Source organism: Mizuhopecten yessoensis, unplaced genomic scaffold, assembly GCF_002113885.1.
Source record: "Mizuhopecten yessoensis strain PY_sf001 unplaced genomic scaffold, ASM211388v2 scaffold8537, whole genome shotgun sequence".
Classification (NCBI taxonomy): domain Eukaryota; kingdom Metazoa; phylum Mollusca; class Bivalvia; order Pectinida; family Pectinidae; genus Mizuhopecten; species Mizuhopecten yessoensis.
In genome coordinates, this window is record NW_018407597.1 from 1,006,399 (window position 1) to 1,027,897 (window position 21,499).

At 33.0% G+C, this 21,499-nt stretch overlaps 2 protein-coding genes across 4 annotated transcripts in view; one reads left to right on the top strand and one right to left on the bottom strand.

The window, feature by feature from the left end:
* LOC110456119 lies at positions 1-20,126 on the bottom strand. Its single transcript, XM_021506676.1, has 5 exons — positions 20,080-20,126; positions 6,168-6,253; positions 3,044-3,092; positions 2,111-2,299; positions 1-1,038 (listed from the first exon to the last, which is right to left on the bottom strand). The coding sequence occupies exons 2-5, from the start codon at positions 6,248-6,250 to the stop codon at positions 841-843; spliced, it is 519 nt and encodes a 172-aa protein (XP_021362351.1). The 5' UTR covers positions 6,251-6,253; positions 20,080-20,126; the 3' UTR covers positions 1-840.
* LOC110456118 (probable phytanoyl-CoA dioxygenase) overlaps positions 4,479-21,499 on the top strand; it is a 28,342-nt gene continuing 11,321 nt past the window's right edge. Inside the window, exons 1-3 of one of the 3 annotated variants that reach the window (XM_021506673.1) lie at positions 4,479-4,511; positions 13,117-13,157; positions 13,771-13,852. In XM_021506673.1, the coding sequence (XP_021362348.1) occupies positions 4,486-4,511; positions 13,117-13,157; positions 13,771-13,852 (149 nt within the window). In that variant the 5' untranslated portion in view covers positions 4,479-4,485. Of the gene's footprint in view, positions 4,512-9,455; positions 9,546-13,116; positions 13,158-13,770; positions 13,853-21,499 lie in introns of those variants that run through there. The other 2 variants (XM_021506675.1, XM_021506674.1) reach the window with 2 other exon arrangements.

Sequence of the window (21,499 nt, forward strand, 5' to 3'; positions counted from 1 at the left end):
CCTCGTTTATGTCCTTAAATACATCAAATAGCCAAAATGATAATGAATAGTACACTCTAAGTTGAACACAAGTGGATCTAGGTATTTTCTTATGTTATGTTACATGTAACACAAAAACAATTTCTCTAGATTTCTACTCCAAAAGGACAGTCTTAGATGGGAGTAAAGCATCTTCTCTGTCAACACAACGACTAGATTTCAGTACCTTCATTTAGTTAACGATCATTTTCAAAATTCTCACTCACTCTACATACAATCCAACTCCTGATTATTCTAGATGTTTACCGAAAAGATCTTTTCTATCAGAACACATCAATTATATATCAATGCAATTACACGGAAACGCAAACGCAGAATGATCTACAACCGTTCTTTATCTCCATATATCAGCTACATCTCAATATTACTCCAAGCATACTATGAAATAAATATGGTAGACATATATTTAAAAAAAATAAAAATATACACAAATAATTATAGCTCCATCCCCTCGGAGATGCATGCTTCTGTATCATGTTCAGTTCTTTGTTTTTAGGCAGCTTCAGTATACAAGATACTCTAATCTCTCACAATTATCAGTACCTGGTATAAAGATGATGCTGTACATGTAAGATTTATATTTAAGTAAAGAAGTGTATAGTCAGCTGGCTTGCCTTTAACGTACACGTATACCATAAATAGAAACACACATATACTTTCACATTTTGAGTTCTTTTCCTTTTAAAAACTATCTAAGTCAAAAAATTCCTTTCTTGATTATGCACAACAATATAAATCAATTCTACTTCTTAAAGTGACATATAAAGCTCTATAAAGACAATCCACTCCGATATATAACTTCTACCATTTTAAGGTTGAACCGAATCTTCTCATGTAAATATGTCGGGTCCCTGGCATCACACATGGCTTGCTTCCTTTAAATAAAGCGCGTATTCTCTCAGGTATGGTACTAATCGGCTCTCCGTTGGATACCAGCTGTCGGATATATTCCTGGGCGATGTAGAGCCGGGTTCTCGCAGCTCTGTGAACAATGTCGTCCTGCAAATAACAAAGGGACATAACTCATCTTATCATAACGCACGTTAGCGCTACTTCTGTGAGACTAAAGGTGATAATAAAATATGAACATATAAGGAAAAGTATGAAACAGGAAAATCACAGATTAAATTGATTGTATATAAATGTAACTATTTATCTGTTAACCATATGTTAAACATATCTGCATTAGATGGAACTGAAATATACTCTTATTATAATAACTTGATCACGGTAGACAGAAAGTACATAAATTAACTCTGCCTCATTCCCCATACCTCATGATTGTATATAATTATACACTGCGTGACTAATGAAATGTTATGACAGATACGCAGATGTGAGCTGATATTGATCCCACACAACGAATTCAGCGGACTTGAATGTATATTCACATATTGTTTTTATGTTTCACGATACAATATAAGCATTTAGGTAAACACTAAACAATTTTCAAAGACATTTCAATGAGAATAGATATTGATTACATCTGGTTATATATCTTTGTGAAAAATATTGTTTGGGATATAGATATTTATATGAAAATATCAGATGTCGCACATTGTTCCTACATCCTCATTAGCTGGATCAAAACCCCATGGAGGTCGGTGATTTGTGATACTGTCTTTGTCTTACTACTTTTAGAAAAAGCAAGTCAATATTCAGCTGAAGACGTTATTCAATTGTTACGCCACAATGCTCTTTGATTAAAGCAGTATTTTATTCCTGACATTTTCCATTCGTTCTATCGTTTTGGATGGTTATTTAACATTTGATATAACTATGAAGAACATTTATATCGGTGAAAATGTGGTTATATTGACCCGATAATTGATATTTATCACTTATCTGGGTTCAAATAGCTACTTATTCAACTCAATATATGTCCATAGAAGATGTATAATATACAGAGGACGGAGCGGTTTGCATTAAATAAGTTCACGCGCATATCATGTACATATATTGATTACTTTTTAAACGGTCATAGACGTGTAAGGGACCCACATTTATCACAATTGTCCGGCCCATGTGCACAATAACAAAAGTTGTAAGATGCTTAATAGCGTAATCTTACCTGGTCGTAGGAAGCATCCCGGGTCCAGTGGTTGTGATACATGGTCATTGGGTTTCCTATTTGATGGATCCCTATCGTGTTCATAAGAACTGTGTTCATGGCGACAAGGTCCAACTCTAGTGCACATTGATTTTGGTCTTCTGCATAATTGAGTAGCTCCAGAACACATACCTCGGCTAAACAATACATCTGTTAGAACAGGGAAAACATTAAAACAAATATATGTGTTAATTTACAAATACAAAACATCCAAAGTCCTTGTCACGGTTAAATGAAATAGAACTAGCACAAATAGATCCTTAGTACTCTCACCTCTTTAAAAGGTCATCAGGGAATCAACCTGATAAACCTATAATGAGGTGAACGTTAAACTAGGGAATTGATAAGAAACTCTTTGTGTTGGCCTTTGTTTTGAGAAATAGTAATAATTAGTTCCTATATGATGAAGACAGAGAAATCTCAACCGTCGGCAAAAGATTTCATCCTCCAAGAAAGACTTGTGCTAAACATAAAAAAAATCTTTACTTCGAGTTAGTATTTCTCTTTCTACGTCACAGAGAAAAATATTATGTTCCTTTATAGTTGTCCCTGTTGACTCTACAAGCGATTGTAATGAGAACTTTACTCCGATCAAACCAAAAGTATTCAACCATTTTCAACCCTTACATTAGTACAAAAATAAAACTATGCATTGCACATCGCACATGTTATCAGAGTAAACCATTGCCAGAAGTATTTTCAGGTGTTTTTTTAATAGGTATTTTTTATCATGTACATTTCCTTATGCGGAAATCAATGCACTTTATTTTAAATTCATAATCACTGAGGACGTAATATAAGAAACCTTTGCCTAAATAAGTAAAGATTACATTCACTGTACCATAGTTAATAGTCGCAATATCGAAAGGGTAAAGAACTGTAAAATTTACTTACGTAGATCATTATAATATTAAGTATGATTCTGTCATTGTTGGTATCCATGCTAAAAAGAAACAAAATGAATAATTGTCATCATAGTTGTCGCCGAGTAATATTGAGTTACCAAACACTTCAACTGGGGTTAGTTATTCAGAATTTTTAAACAAGAGGACTTTTAAAACGAGTCTGAGTACTGGTGTAAAACAATAATAATCGAGAATTTCATCACACTTGCTGACATAACTTACTGTTTTCATTGTTCGTCTGAACAAAAGTGTCGTAAGTTACAACACGTGCATATTGTCTTGCAGAATATAAAGAAGACCTTGCATCTTAACACAATCGTTAGAAAAAAGGGATGCTTGTCCTAAAATTACTGGAGGGAAATGAATGATTTGAAAATCCTCTGTGTATCTAATAAAACATATTTACACTTGCTCTGCATCCGTTCATTGCAATGCATTGCGAAGACTTATGTTGCTGTGAGACTAAAACAACATTTTCTATAGTAACGTCATCAATCTCTATAGTTACGTCATCAATCTCTATAGTAACGTCATCAATCTCTATAGTAACGTCATTAATCTCTGTAGTAACGTCATCAATCTCTATAGTAACGTCATCAATCTCTATTGTAATGTCATCAATTGTTTTGTTGTCAAGACTTAATATGCTGTTCAAAGTACTGTTCGAAATTTTAAAATAAAGCATAGCTACCCTATCAAAATGTAAATATGAATAATGATTTGTTTTGTTTTGCAAATATAGTTATGGTCCTATAACACACATTTTTGTAACCCTATCTGGCTTTATAGCATTTTTTCATCAGTGACAATGTGCGATATAGGACTATTACAACGTACATGTGCTAAACTAATCATTGCTTAATTAGCTGATCTGCTATTCACTCTTTTGAGTTAAATCAGTAAAACCATGACTTTTCTTGGAGTCGAATTGCTTGTTTTTCTGCCCTAAAACTATTATTATAATTTTGCTTTTAACGCTAAGGAAAGAGCAATCCTTCATTAAGAATGATTTTATGAAAATTGATAATATTCACTGTAAATGCCTTTTCCTAAATTTGTTTCTGCAATTATTACAACATAAGTAATTTTTTGAATACTGTAAGATTTTTATAATGTTTTATTCATTCACGCGCGTGATGCACTTCAGCTTAAAAATAAATGGTTGTAATGTAACAAAATAACAAACAAACTCGAACCAAAGTGTGTAAACATAACCTCCGAACGGAACTCATCTTCGCGAATATAACTGATGCTGTAGTACTCTTTACCGTTACTACTAAAAGGAGTCATATCAAACACAAACTATTAAAAACAAGTAGCGTGCCAATGAAAACATGTTCCCACAGGTAAGATATCATTGAAGTGTGACTGTTATACATATATTGACTGTAAAATCGTATTGCCTTGCCATTGGACGGCGATACTTTTGACATGCTGCCAAGACCACGTATTGGAGGGTACGTTTTGTAATCGACAGAAAAAAGATCATTGGTATATAACGTGCGTTTACAACATATTCTGCAATGTAATTTGACTGCGTTACTATCGCGAATGTTATAACTGTGTCGTGTATATTCTATTGATACTGTGGAGTATTCTGTAGATGTATTGGACGTATACCGTTGATCAATTCTACGTTGTGGTGGTTTATAAATGATGACTAACCAAGCCGTCGTTAACTTTGATATATCAAAATCATTCATATAATAATAGATCGTTCGTTGCGGTTCTTTGCATCGGCAGCTCTGAGTCGCATGTTTCGTCTATATATTGCTATTACAATATTTACATTTTTCGTTCCTTTTTTAAATTCGTCTAATCCAACGGCGATATCACACTGTTCCCAGTGATGTCGAGAAACTGACTTCACATTTTTTTCAAGGATGCTTTATATCTACATACATTTTAGATGTATGTAATTGGTGATGTTAACTGTTATCAACAGTACATATTTTTTCGTATTTTTCATATTTCTCATTTGTAATGCTTTAGTAGAATCTGTTTAAGCTAACAATGATATCGCATATAACTGATATAGATATTTGACAAGTAATACAATTATTTGCTCTTTTGGCAAACATTAAGTCTTATTTAATTCTCGTGTTTGTAGGTTTAATTAACACTGCTGTAGTATTTAAAACTCTTTTTATAATAAGATCTTAATCCTACTTTTTTTTAAAGCTGCCTAAAAGCAATATTGACTTTTTTATCAAAATTAACTGGAAACCAAGAGCTGCATACAAAATGTAAAAGATAACAGATCTATGATATGTTTCCGCTGTAAAAATATAAACATTTTCCTCGAGGGAGATAAAAACGAAATGTTGCTTGAGATCGATGGATATTTTAAGAGATTCCTCGGGATATCATAACTCAATATCTTGGAATAGTAATATTTTCTTCTTTGTCATCTGGGTTTAAAATAAGACAGAATTGAATTCAGCTATACGTTAAACATAAACGTTTTGGAGGGATTATTCGAACCTTTATTCTTGTGATATTTTATAAATGTCTATTGATATTTATAGATTATCACATTTTGTTTACAGGATTTGCGGTGGCTTCTCATTTTGTCAGCTACATAATCCTTGACAATTATATGTGATAAACTGTCTAGCATGTAAGCACTATTACTTTTTTTTTAAATGTCATTAGCAGCTCTATTAGTATATTTTGTTTTACTCACAATCAATTACTTTATAATGACTTTATTCTGACAGGGAGATTTTTAATTGATAGCGGTTCGGTTCATAAGGTCACCTGGCGCAAGCATACATTCTATTTCCGGTAAGAAACCATTCTCAAGTCAACTTCCTTATAGAGTATCCCCAACTTTTCCCTTTAAAATGAAATTATCGTCGCTATTAAAAATGTATATAACCATTTAAAACATGATGCCTATTACATGTCACGAATCGTGAATGAATCCGAACATTTGTTATGCCTTTGCATATTTCTGATTGTATTGCCTGCTGTACGTTTCTCCGCTAAAAACAAACGGTACGTTGTCTTTGAAGAATTTGTAAGTGTAATGTTCACTTATCGATGACATTAATTATCATTTATGCTTTAACGTAACTAATGTATGTTGATATTGTGTGCGAAATACTTACTTTTGTTTCATTTGATATATGTTCTCAAAGAAAATGGCCAGCTCCAATTGAATAGTCGAACGAATGCACAGTAAAACACGCATGCGCTGAAACATCAATATAATACACGCAACAGTGTTTCGTATTTACGTAAATATTATTTTGAATATGCTTGTATTTGAATGGTGCAGAAAAGGTCCGGAAAAACCATCTTAGCATGATACACACATGTGATTACACCTATATAACTTGGTAGTAGATTGAGTATGCCAAAATGATTTTAATACACAATACTGTTATTCTGCTCTTCAAGGATTTATCAGTGATGCTAAGGCCCAAAACAATAAAAAATGTAGAGGTTGAAAATAAGATAGGTGTGTATATTATGAAGAGTACCACTACCAAAACGAGATCATTGTGGCTCTCAAGGAGACGGCAGCATTTTGGATCCACCAGCCGACTTTACATTAAGTAAGCACCAATTCTGTTTCTGTTATTAAGCAGACGGGTTGTTGCAAACAATTTGCATATCCTGAGAATAAGTATCACAGACAGAATCATAACTTATTCACTCACATAATCAGAACAGTATTGACGGCTCCAGAATTTCTATCATTACATTAAAATATCTGTCGTTACCGTACAATTTAAAAACGTGTTAAGATTTTTTAAGACACATGTGGTAAAAGTCGATGAAAGCATATGGACATGTAAACAACGTGATACAATCCTATTATTCATATTCCTCCCCTGGGCATGATACTGCATTTATTGGCCTGGTATTTTAACGAAACTCTTGATTTTAGAAAACAAAAGGTTGTGTATCCGGATAATATTGATTTATTGATTTATCTATTGTAACTAGTACTCCCAATTCCCATAATCCGACCAATTACACAGACAGCCAGTTAATAGATCAATTGTCATTCAAAGTAACCAAATTAAATAGAATGAAGATATAAATATTATATCAAACACGGTATTAGTATTAGCCATTTACTCGTATAAAGCGCCAATAAAGCACATTCATATAGATAATAAGACGATGCTAAATTCAAGACTTTATTTAGAAGGAATATACATGCAAAACATAGTTATTATTACTTTAAAACTGATGTGACTTATTGTAATCGTCTTTTACGTGCAACGTCGGGTGTCGCGTGTCTCAAAAGTCACTGACTCCGCACTAACAAAATTTGCAGGAAGATTGCATTGCCAAAAAAATGGATATGCGTCATGTACGGCCTATCCTTTTGTTGGCCAATTTCATAGCCACCGTGTTACCACTTTACTATGATCGCCGATATGGGCCGGCAGAAACGTATCATGACTTATTATAATTATGCCCGGCAGTTTTCAAAGAGAAAAAATATGTCCGGCAAAAAAGTATCATGACTCTATATAAATAAAAAAAAAAATGTCAGACAGAAAGGTACTTTGCCATATATCTACCAGGGGTTAGCACGGGAGTAATATCCCAGGAAACTAAACAGAAGACGAAACATAATCCCAAAATTAATGACTTTTACCTTTACGCGATCTGAGTAAATGACAGCGGACACCATTATAACACACATGTGGAACAAAACCTTAGCAATATAACTACAACCGTGTTTCAACTCCTTAGCATGCATCATTTACGCATTATTATCATCGGTAACATGTGCATATCATTGATATTCATTTTTGTTTGATGTACTTAATGTGTCTTTTACCTGTAGTATGATTTATGATTAATTAATCATGAAAATTAGATATAAGAAAATAACTCGTTTAGTTGCAGAAATGTTGATTTTTAATATGGTCTGCCCGAATATGTCATAAATTCAACAACTATAAGAGACTTCGAAATCAAATAAGGTAAACATTGGCAAAACCTAGAGTAAAAGTACATGTACAATCGTGTGGTTAGTTACAGACAGATATCTGGAAGTGACAAATCATATTATTTATATGTAACAATATAAGATATGGTTATAGAGGCAGTCAGTGCCTGCGTCCGTTACTTATCCTATTAAAATGACGAAAATAATCTGATAATCGTACATAATGTATCTAAATAAGCACATCCTAATGTCTCCGAGTAATAGTGATATGTTCACTTTGAAGGGCATTCATTCTGATAACTGATTATGAAGACAGAGGGAATCAGATTAAGTTACCGCTAGTGGATGATACTGAATTTTTTCTTAATGATTTGCATAAGCATTGTTTTAAAATCATTTTATTTCTCCAATTGCTTTGACAATGTGAGAAATATTCCCATTATTACAATGTTACCCTTAATACAATATGCAATTATACTTTATTATCTATACTTTAACCCTTAACCCGTACTGAGCTCTGAAAACTGTTTATTCTGGACTTATTTTTCTATGAGAAAACTGCCGGGCAGATTTATATGAAGTCATGATACATTTCTGCCGGACATATTTTCTCTGAGAAAACTGCCGGGCAGATTTGTATGAAGTCATGATACATTTCTGCCGGACATATTGTTCTCTGAGAAAACTGCCGGGCAGATTTATTTGAAGTCATGATACATTTCTGCAGGACATATTTGTATCTGAGCAAACTGCCGGGCAGATTTATGTGAAGTCATGATACGTTTCTGCCGGCCCATATCGGCCATCGTAATTTTCCCCTTGGGAGAGGGTTTTTTCACTATAGCTTCAAAAGAGTCAATACTCAGCATATTCTCACCTTCGTCATGTGTTTTAGAAATCTTTAGCATGATTTGTCAAAAGAAGCAACGTTTTAACGGCTTTTCAAACATGCTACACATTTTATATACACTAGAACGTAAAAGAAACTAAACCACCCTTAAATGTCCATAATGTATTTAACGGATTTTTGAATGAAATATAAAAAATATGACTGATAATTGGAGATGGCGTTTCTTTTGCTTGTCAGTATATCATGAAATGAGGTTTAATGACGTCATTTATGATATTATAGGATTTTGGATCTTTCCAGCTAGCGGCACCCAGAGCCTTCCCCTTTTTGACTTCCTGAACATTTGAAATCAAGATGATAATTACTGGACGCCGCCATCATAAACTCAAGAGTCACAGAAATCAAAAAGGGAAGGAGTCTGGTCGTCACCAGCTTGTAAATTAACAGACATGGCCTCATTTTACCACCATCTTGAAAGCTAAACTACCGGGGGATGACCTAAAAGCGCTATATATATATATATATATATCCACCTCACATCATTACATAAATTTGAACCCGGTGATATCTGTAGATAGATAATGCAATGTTTGTCAAGATAAGGGGAGACAGTATGTACTTAAAGTATAGATACACTGACTTCAATATGGTATAGTGTAGACTAAAGTCTGAACGCTGATCTCGATGTATGTACATTTTGATGTTTTAATGCCGGTGCACCAGGTATGTTTATTTTATGTCCTTTGTAAAGAGGACAAGAACTCGATACATCTGTGTATACATGTGTGTATATTTACCTGGTAGTAAGGTATATAGTCACTGTTAATATGTAATATTTGTACGGTTAAATTCAATTGGACGTTTGCAAATCTTATTTTTAGAAGTATAATGTCTTTCTTGTTTAATGAAGCATTTAAAATGCATATCATGTTCTGTAATACACCCCGGGTGTGCATTGTCTACATGATAGTGTGAGTCCATAGAGCATGCATTGTTTATATGTAATGCTCGGGACTGTCAACACGTACTCTACAGGGTCAAAATGTCGATTTGTGTAATAGTACTTTAACATTGAGCTCATGTGTGTACAGGTGATATATGTATTATAGTTATAGCCTCTGTTCGTACTGTAATGATCAGTTGCTTTTCGTGGTTGCATTTAACTGTGTGTTGGAGATAAATAGAAACCGAATACAGTCAAATACTGAATATTGGTAGTCATCGTTTAAACTGAACATCACTATAATGCGAAAACAATTAATAGCATACAAGTAGTATAGTTAACAATGCGCTTGGTTTCATCTTAATGAATTAATAAAAGTATACAAAACGAAAATATGTCAAATCTAAAATTTCTTATGCAGATGAATATTCACAAAAATCAGGAGAAACATGTAGCTGAAGGATGGTATGGTTGTGAAGGTTGAAATGGTTTGAGTCGATTCCAAGAAATGAAACTATAATATTTACATTTGCATGGCATTGTCACTATATAGCCTCTTTGAAAGCTGTGTCGTTGATGGGACTTTAATTACCATGCAGCACGAGACATACTTCTTAGCGTATTAATACAACACTGACCGGAACTACAATATCCAATGTAAATAAACATGGCTGCTGCTGAAATATCGCTATTGTGAGATTTGACAATGTCATTGTAAATTTATGTGCAAAATAAAAAATAAAATAAAAAATACTTTTATTACAACAAAAACAAGACCAAGGTCTGCAATATCGTACAAAATGCACATCGGTTGAAATCACCAATGCCGGCAATGGAAACAATTTTAACGCTCATGCAATTTATCAGAAATATCGTCTGTTACACTGCACTGATCAACAGGGGTTCGTTACAAATGTCTGAAATACACATATTCTATAGACCTACTGACACATATGTTACAGACCTACTGATATGAGTCACAGCACACATAAACATTTCAGACATTTGTAACGAACCTGTGCTCCGTCGCAAGATCACTCACTTCAAACGCTATCAGTTTCACGCGTCTCGCATCCACGGTTCCTCAGTTTCTGACGACATGTCAAATAACGAGGCTGTTATAGAATCTACCGACTGTTGTCAGGTTCCCATACAATCAACAAATAAATTCACGCCTGGATTCTTCACAAAATGAGCAAAGAGAAAAGTTCGAATTAACTTCCAAAAATAACTCCCTCGTGGAGGGCAAGGTCGGATTTACGGTGTTCACTGTATTTGTCCATGCGCGAAATTTGTTCCGGGGAAAAATCGAAACAATTTCAAATCTAACTTTCAGCTCAGAGTTCTATTGATAAACTTAAATCACCCTATAGACAAATCATACGCAATTGTATTGATACTGAATTGTGGAATAACATTGAAGTGTTTGTTAAAATTTCAAAGTACTACTTTGTTTGCCAATCAGCACGCGATAAACACGCTGTTCAAACTATTGAACGAAATTGTGTGGACTGTCGATAAGGCGGGCATTTTAAAATTTTAAATATAAATTATAAGTTAAAAAAGAACATAAGAGGCAGAGAAAACGTTAATATAAGTATTGAACTGTTTTTGTATGGTATTTATGATCTATTTGAATGACACAGCTTTGTAAGCAAACAAATCATAATGCGCTAGCCTTAAATTACCCTTAAAATGTGTTTATTCATTGCACAAGGCCTGGAGATATGTAACAAACAAATATCTAATAAACAATTCTGGTTGAAACAAAAAAGGTCAAATATGTCCCGCCGTTACAGTTCACGTGGGTAAGTCAGTCTACAATAAGTTATTGTCATGAACTACCTCTTAAATAATTCCTGAACAAAGTACTGTCTTATGGTTTACGTTAATGAGTCATGCGACAGGTACTGAATAAGGCGTATATACAGTTTCGGAGCAAGTAGTGCTTTGTAGCGCCATTTCAACATCCTATCTTGTAGTGCCCTTAATTCAGATATTTTGTCCACGTATCGCTTTTTGATGAATTAACTCGGATATGATTCAAGAACTCATGTGATGCAGTTAATCTGGAAATGATCTGGTTAATGTCTTGCAGTACTCTTAATTCAAATAAGATCTGAGTACTTTATTGCAGTACCCTTTATACAATTATATTATCGTGTTTAGTCTGCACTAAACCCAACAGCACGCACAGGTTATACTCTGCTATGTTTTTATGTCGATAAAATAACAAACACTTAAATTGTCGAAAATGAGCATTTATTCTAAATGCCAGAAATCGAACATATGTATACATCTTTGTGTTGATTTTTATAATAAGGTGTACGAAGAACCAAAAAATATGGGGCTCGCTTCAAAATAAACGCCATTTGTAATTAAACAAATGAAAAAATAAATTTAAAAAAAGATGTGCAACAATTACATTTTTACACATTAGTACATAAAGGTGGATAAGAATTAGGGGAGGTGGAGGGTAACCTATTTTTTAAGGAGATTTTTCAAAATGTCAGCATGGAAAAAATTCTGCACAGGTCACGTGGCTTAAGTACACCAAGACATCACGTGACTACTTCGATAGGGATGGACTAGTTTAAAAAACGGAAAGTTATCCTCCATCCGGAACCAACAAAATATAACAAATAAAAACATCATATACTAACCAGATAATATAAATTACTTTATGCATTGCATAAATACAAATATATTCAACCTTCATTTTGTACTGTCTCGCGGCACCCTTAATTGACAAATGATCTGATAATTGTCTTGCATTATCCTAATTTAAATACCGTTTAAGTACTGGATGAGGATGGTAACAAATTAGACTCGACCCAAGTACTGCCTAATAGTGCCATTGATTAAGCCATTAGGAAAGTACTGCCATGTCGTGCCCTTAAAATATTCATGCAAAACATGAAGTCATGAAGTATATACTCCCTACATGCATGTTAATCAAGAGCCAAATATTGTAATAGGGTGCAAGTAAATTCATGACTACGTTGTTTTATTGTATCGATGAATCAATCTCAAGACATGAACTTTCTGGATGTAACCTGAACAATTCTTGGGGTTGGTACTGAATTGTGGTGCCGATAAATCAGTATAGACATAAGTACTTTAGTTTTGACCATTACACATTTCCAGATAAGATCTAGCAAGAAACGAGTCATGTTTGTTGTAAACATTTAACATCACTGAAAGTACCAGTGTCTTCCCCGAGAGTCTACAGCAGCCTTTTTTCAGATCGTAGGGCAAGCAGTATTGCGTTTCCGTCACAGTACGTCATTATATGGATAATCCATTATCTTATTATGCGCTAAATTCAAAGTTTCGAATTCTTTCTTGCAGACTCATTGATATCCTGACTTCCACAATGACAACATCTGCTGGTACGTACCAACAGGGAAAAGTTTTACATATGAACTACCTGTCAAAATAGCACTGTGTCTCATATGTAATACTATTTGTACAATTCGCATTCATGTATATGTCTATACAATGGAATCCAGGTACTCATATCATGTTGGCTACTGCAACATTGGAACATTTTTAAAAGAATTTCTGATGGTGAAGTTGTAGGCGTTGCAGGTATTTCTAAGCTAGGGAATGTTTTTATACCGAAAAGAGCTTCGAGCACTAACACCAAAAAACGATATTTGGCGAGTTTTGCATGAAACGAGAACTACATATCGGATTCGAGATTCGTATAAATTGTTTACATATAAGACAAAAATCATGGTTAAGGCAAGTTCTTTATATAGTGTATGTTATCATGACGACGCCATCATTGAAGTCTTCATAATAAGTTTGCTTTGGTTAAAGTACGATAGAAGATGTATAAACCCATTCCAAATATTAGATAGCCATAATGTAAGCAACCCAACAACTACACAGCATTTCTTATATGTGAAAGGAGATAAAAAAAAAAATAGATATCTGTGATATTCGGAGCATCATTCAACATTGAATTAACTTAACTTAACCAATGTTTTATACATGCAGAATACAGATATGAGGTTGATGACTTAACAGTTACGGAAGAGATGCGCAGGGACTTTCGACAATTTGGATACATTATGGTCAGGTAAAATCAATTTGACTATTTGGCGCCGTTAGTTTTTTCTGCTTTGTTCAACAATAGACCCTTGTGTGTGGTGTTTCTAACACCTGGTATTTAACCCAATACAACAAGATAAAGGACTTTGTTTAAGACTTTTAATTAGTGGGAAATGCAACATACATAACAACATAAAAATACATTTTATTATCAGGAAAACTAAGTTTTTGATGATGGATGTACAGTTTAAAGAAAAAAATGTCACGATGAAGAAAAATATCAAGTTCCTAAAATTCCTTAAAATGGCGAGCGAAATTATACCTCCTACATTCCAAAGTCAAGAAAGGTATGATAATGACATAAAGGACTTAATAGACACATTTCCCCATATTCTGTTTACTACAGAACACTTCAGATATGGATTTTAAGTTTATTAAATATTTCCTACCAAGGATGAGTCATATATGGACAAAAATGGCTATATTTCGCAACAATAAAAAATGTCCTTCTGTTTGCCATGTTAATCGATGGTGTGTTCCTTTACACATTCCTTGTTATTATGTTACACTAACAACCACAAGTTGCGTGACAATAATGATGTGAAAAAGTCGTATTATACCACACGCTACAGAACAATCCAGCTTTATAATACCATTACGATAACTGTAAAGGACGTTCGTATCTTGATGCGTTTAAGTTAATCTTTCTTTTTGTTAGTGGCGTTATGATATACATCTGTGATACATATGGAATGTTTGTGTATATCTATTATTCGTAATACCTATAGATACTACAACAAAGGAATTACGACATGCAATAGTGCTGTCAATAACATTCTGTCGTATCTGCTTCAAAACAACTAAAAACAGGAACATGAAAATGCAATATGATAGCAGTGATATATCTGCTACAAATTAATTGTTTGGAGACGTATTGTCATCTTTCAAAATTTCATATACTTATATTAGGGATTGTTATACACGTTAAGAATGGAAATACCTGTTTGTATAAGTTGTTGCATTGTTACGATAATTTTGTAAAACTATATGTTATATCTTAAACAGCTTTGCTCGACATTATCAATATTCTGATTATCGTTTATCCTCTTTCCTATCCATCTATTTTTTAACGATGAGAGTAAACGGAAAGCTTGTAGACAGTTAACATAAAAAATCATCTGAAAGAGGTCGCAATTGTGTTTCGGTATGCCTATGACGTGTGTTTAAGTATACATATACACTGAGGCCGACCTCCATCGCAAGTTTCAACAACAGACTTTAAACATTTCTTGGTCCTATTCCAAATCAGTTAAGTTCCTGGTAATCACAAATATGGAAATAGTGACGCGAAATGTTTTTTAAACGCGATATTTAGTCCGCGGAGAAACATTCTTTAGGGCAAAACACATAAAATAACGGTACCTTATAAAATATAAACCTTTCGGTATGTTAAATCACATTATGTGTTAGTAGCAATCCAGCTAGCTGACCGAGAATATATAAAATATTAGCTGATGAATTATAATTCACACAGTTTTTAATAAATACAGTAAGTTTTGTCGAAGTAGGGTTGCTATTATTAATTCATGTAATTTTTGTATATCCCATTTTGAGATTAGAAACCGCACCTTCACGACAGAGATAATACCGACAATGACGCTTGTGTTAAATTCAGTACTAGCCATAATCTATATTCTATAACAAAGATAAAAAAAACAACACACAAGCGAGCAGTCGATGTTTTTGGATAAAAGGTTGATATTACCTGTTCAGAAAAACAAATTAAGTATATAAAGCTCAGAGGTAACGTTCGTTCTGTGTGTTTGGGTCTTTTCTTTGTATTTGTTTTTGTATAATCGTTGTGACATGCGTTAATTATAACCTATAATCTAACATATTCCATTACAATCGCATGCTATTGTTAAGGGATACACAACCCTGTCATGTTTTATACTAAGAAGAATTCCGGAAAAAAACAATATATCTCTTTTTGTCACACAAACACGCGAGTACTATCGTTTTGATGTATGTAAATGAAGCTCAGACGTAACGTCCATTCTGTGTGTTTGGGTCTTTTCTTTGTATTTGTTTTTGAATATACTTCTTCCACATGAGACCTCGCCTAGATCCAATAATCTTTGTGACATACGTTAATCATAACTTATAATCTCATATATTCCTTTACAATTGCATGTTATTGTTAAGGAATAAACAACCCTGTCATGTTTTATACTAAGAAGAATTCAGACAAAACATGATATATCTTTTTGTCACGCAAGCACGCAAGTATTATCGTTTTGATAATAAAGCACAGTATATAATGATTCCTCGTTATTATTCAGAATTTTTTAACTATATATATAAAATATTTTAGAAAAGAATGACCTGGAAGATACCGACTAATTCAAAATACAAAATATCAAAGTGTATACTGAACAGGAGCTATATGACTGTTTATTCTTTATCAATCAAATGGCTTTCAAATATATATTACATATATATATATTTATAGCTAAATGCGACGTACTTTGGACAATTTTCAATATCAATAGTTACATGTTTAGTTTAAAAGCCAACAGTTATTATGCTTTAGACTAAAGAATGACAAAATAAAAGAAAACTTATCTAATTATCTTCACGTTGTTCGTTGATCGCTTTAAAAATCTACCGAAAGATAAGTTTACATTGTAATTAAGGCCAACGCGGTTTGGGTTTGGCAAACGATCAAAAAAAAAATCCACTGTGCTTGGTTTCCTGTACTTTTCCATTGGGTATTTTTGTCCTTAAATTGCGTGACACTGATATAAAATTACACATAATTTAAACATGAAATAACATTATGAGAACTACATCCAAAGAACAGACATTGCTTCGTACTTATCAATTGTGTTGACAAAGACATTGATTGTTTAACGTTATTAATAATGTCAAATAACCTGTCATATCTGCCTCTATTGATCGACATTCCGCATACGACATAAGTTGGCACTAACAGATAAAAAAAATCATACCACAGTATTTTCTAGTTAATTAGTTTGGAATCATTATGTTCGTTTTCTATCCAATTATTTTATTTGAAGCATTAATCTTGGCTTAATCGTATTACTGTAAACGTTCAAATTTTAGCGATATATCTTATTGAGCGCCTTTCGCGCTCCAAATATCGCCCTAAATATGAAAGCGACGATTGAATTTCCCATATATTGTTTTCTTTTGCATTTTCTTTCAAAGTAGGTTAATTCATATCAATTCGCCAATCTGTTACAATTCGCCAATATGTTTAAATGTTACTGCGCTAAAATTTGAGAGCCCTAAAATTTGAGTGAGCGTAAATTTGGGTGCGCTCAAATAAACACGTTTACAGTATGACGTCATTACTTAACGTTAACATCATATATTTATTTTTGCAGATAGAGTATCGAGAATTTAGGATATTGAACAACTTCACCTTTTTTTGGCATTGCAACTGTCTGAGCATGACCAAATTGACATGACATTTACATTAGCAATGATGACCCACCTATCATGACGTCATCAATTTAACGTTGGCTTTTACTGGTCTTCCTTCGATGATGACTGTTCTGTACATTTAACAAACATTTTCCAATTTCTTTTTAGGTGATAATAAATCTAAAATGGTAAATGTAAGTAGCAAGTTGATTGCGTAATTTATGGAATTATCATTTCCAATAGGCCTTACAATTAACAATAAATGCCACATAAATCAATGAGGAAGATTTAACCAAGGAGTACGTGCTTTTAAGCTTCTATTATTAAGTAAACTCTAAAATGGCACTTCTTCACCGGTAAAGAGATAATACAGCTTCGTGTGTAAATAAATATTATTGATTCACCTGCAAAAATAAAATACTGCTTTACGGATTAAAAAGAAATTACCGCTTCACGTTTATAAGATAGTAATGCTTCACCTGTAGCAAGAAAGTACTGATTTACGTTAAAAACATGAGTACTGCTTCATGCATTAATTCAAAATATATCTCCACGTGTACAAAAATATAGTACTGATTCACATGTAAAAAAAAATAGTATTGATTCAAGTGTTAAAAATAGAGCTGATTCACGTGCCAAGAGATAGTACCACTTTAATTAAAAAGAAATATTACAGCTCCATGTTTACACCCAAAGCATTGTACTGCTTTATGTGTAAAACAAAAAGTTCTTTTTTACGCGTAAAGAGATATGACAGCTTCACGTGTAAACAAAAAGATAATACTGCTTTACATGTGAAAAGACAAAACACTGTAAAAAGATATTACTAATACTCGCGTACACACTTTAATCTGTATCATCTCTTACATGTGAAGCACTACTAGCCCTTTACAATTGAATCTGTAATATCTCTTTACGTGTAAAGCAGAACTATCTTTTTACACATGAATCTGTAATATATCTTAACATGTGAAGCTGTATTATATCTTTACACTTGGAGCTGGAATATCACGTTACATGTAAAGTTGTGATCATAGATAGTACTAATTCAGATGTAAAGAGATATTACAGTTTCACGTGTAAATGGATATTACAACATTACGTGTTAAAACAAAATACTCCTTCATATGTCAAAAGATAGTACTACTGCAGATGTTAATAGATACTACAGGTGTATAAAGATAGTACTTCTGAACGTGTACAGAGACATTACCGATTCACATGTTAAAATATAGTACTGCTTCACATTTTAAAAGATAAGAATAACCAATATATTCAATTCCATTATTGCAATCGAACCTTTGAACATAAGTAAACCGACTATATTAACGATTACATCCTCTAAAAATCAAAACGTTGATGAAGAAATCTAAATAAAGAAAACATGTTATAAACAACATGAGTCATAAGAATGAAAACTTATGTCTAATATATTCAAAAACATGTGGAAAACAGTGAAATAGGGAAATGAGTATATTGTAACCCTATATAAGGATATGCATTTAAAACTTCTGCCTACAACAAATCTTTTTTTATTTTAATTCTAATTTCATGTAAGCCGTGCCGGAACGAATTTTAGCTACAAGGTTAAGCCGACTTCGGGTATTGATAAGACACTAAAACGCCACGGGGATGTACATGTGTGTTGGAAAACAACTCATGCAAACGTCACAGTACTTATGGCTATATTTAGCAAGGTGAAGGATTGGTTATTTTCCATGACAAAAAAAAATGGAATATATGCAACACAGCTAACACGTGTTCGTAATAAATGTTTAACTTAAGAAACCCTTGACCAATCGCATGGTTATTCCTCGTTGCTATTAAGACAAACAGAAGTTAGAGATATGCATCCACTCTATGCTATAACGTCGACCACTGTAGTCATAGTCCATATCGTACTGTTTAGGTTAGCGCGTTTAAGTATATCTCATTGAGACTCCGAAGATCTTAAACATTTACAGTGTTTACCATTCAATAACTGTTTTTTTAGTTTACAGATCCGATCATGAGCTATATAGTTGTTAAAATGTCTAGTTCTACAACAAGTTTTATGAAATAGGCAGTTTTCGCTATTTTTATTCCATGGCTCTTCTGAATTTTTGAGTTTTCCCGTGATCATCAGACGCTGATACATAAGTCAATTCTTGTAATGGATATATTACAATGGAATTTTATATCGACAAGTTTATCAACCGGCGAACATACTATCATGTGTATGTCGATATAAGCTCAATCAGTTAAACGTAAGTATGAATCACTATTATAAATGTGAATCTGCTCCGTAATTAAGCAAACTACAGGCTGTAATATAAACATTTCTTAAACGAGATTGAAACGCTAAATACTATGTAAATGTTAACCAGTTAAAAGGCAGCTATGATATTGATGTCATTTCCGGATTGATCACGTGATAGTAGAGGTGATGTAATCAAATAATAGAATGTTTTCGAACGACGGTGATTTTATGAAGATAGCTATCTCTTTGCAAAATTCTATGAATTAATAATCAATCTTAGTTATACATTAGTTTACAATCATGGTTAATTACTCTGCGTAGAAGCTCCGTAGAAAGAACGATATGTATAGATATATATATAGCCTCTAGGAAATCATAAAATGTTGAATATGATGTGTTCGTTAATTTGATATTTACATGCTGTAATCGAGATTTCAGTATAATCAAACATCACCGAAATTGACCGACACAGTTCTCTAAAGAATGAATCTAGACGATGCATGTATTGCTTTAAAACGACGATAAACTTATGAAACGCAACGTTGTTAACTGAGACTTGTACTTACAGTTGCGGGAGGCCATTTTTACTAGAACTGCGCATGTATGAACAAATGTATCCGGTTAAAAGGTCGTATCTTATAATAACAAGGATCCTCCGAAATCATGAAAATTTTCCGAAATCGTCATTTATTAATAATAAAATGGTATCATAATGGATATGAGTTGTTTTGTTATTTCAATGTCCAAATGTCGTTTTTCCTGACTGTTTTTATTCAAATTACTACATGTAAAGAACATATATCAACGACATTCAAATTACATATTAGCATTGGTGTTTTTGTGCAATGTTATTCAAATATAAGGAAGGTACGTGAAGCTTAACGTATTCCTTATTCCACAATAAGGACAACAAAACTCCAACAAAATCTAATCTTAATCTTATTCTTATGAGCTCCAAATAAAGGTGAAATTCTGTATCGCCTATTTGAAATAAAGTATGTTTTTTGATATTTTAGTAGAAACATAGATCACATATGTACAATTAGAATAAAATATAATTAGTTTGCAACCTTTACACATAAGGTACAGATACTCAAACATTAAATTACACACAAGAAGGATTATACAGCATAGGAGCAATTTAAACGCTATTATCTCATTTGTGCATATACTTTGTACATACTTAAATACATTCAAATGTTTCTTATAAGCAGCGAAGGTTGAACTGAATATTACCTTTGTCGTAAATCATATTCTCATTGGAAATACCGTCCTGGTAAAATAAAAATAATTATTGCAGGTTCATCGTAACACATTGCTGTATAGTTGTATCACTACTCTTAACTATCAATCAATTAAAGGTCCGATGTGCATGTGTAGAATAGTGAACTGTGGTAGTAATATTAACAAATACAGCTGTACATAAAGTAAGAATTATACCGGCAGTATATGATACACATGTACTGAGTCTGTATCAACACTTTGATATGAAGTGATGCTAAGTCTGAGGAACTTTACAAAGTGACTATATACATACACGTTAGTATACATACATAACTATACAAATATAAGTTAACATAATCACACTGGGGCGAATTGGCTTAACACCTCTGAATATATATGTACACTTATATGCTGATTTTTGATCTTGTTACTTCAGAAACATAAAAAAAACACTTTTTGAATTCATCATCATCATCATCATCATCATCATCATCATCATCATCATCATCATCATCATCATCATCATCATCATCTCATCAATTAACTTATTAATATAAGTTTTGATTGATACCATTTTTTATAGAAAAACCTCCTGCTATCTGAATTTCATTGTATAATACCAAATCGGGACTTTAGTTTTCACTATGATTAAAGGGCATCACTGCAAAAAATAGTTTAAGACTTGCTCACACAAAGATGAAACCACTCGATATCACAATTTGCTAAAAGCACTGTATCACTCTATAATTTTAATATAACTTT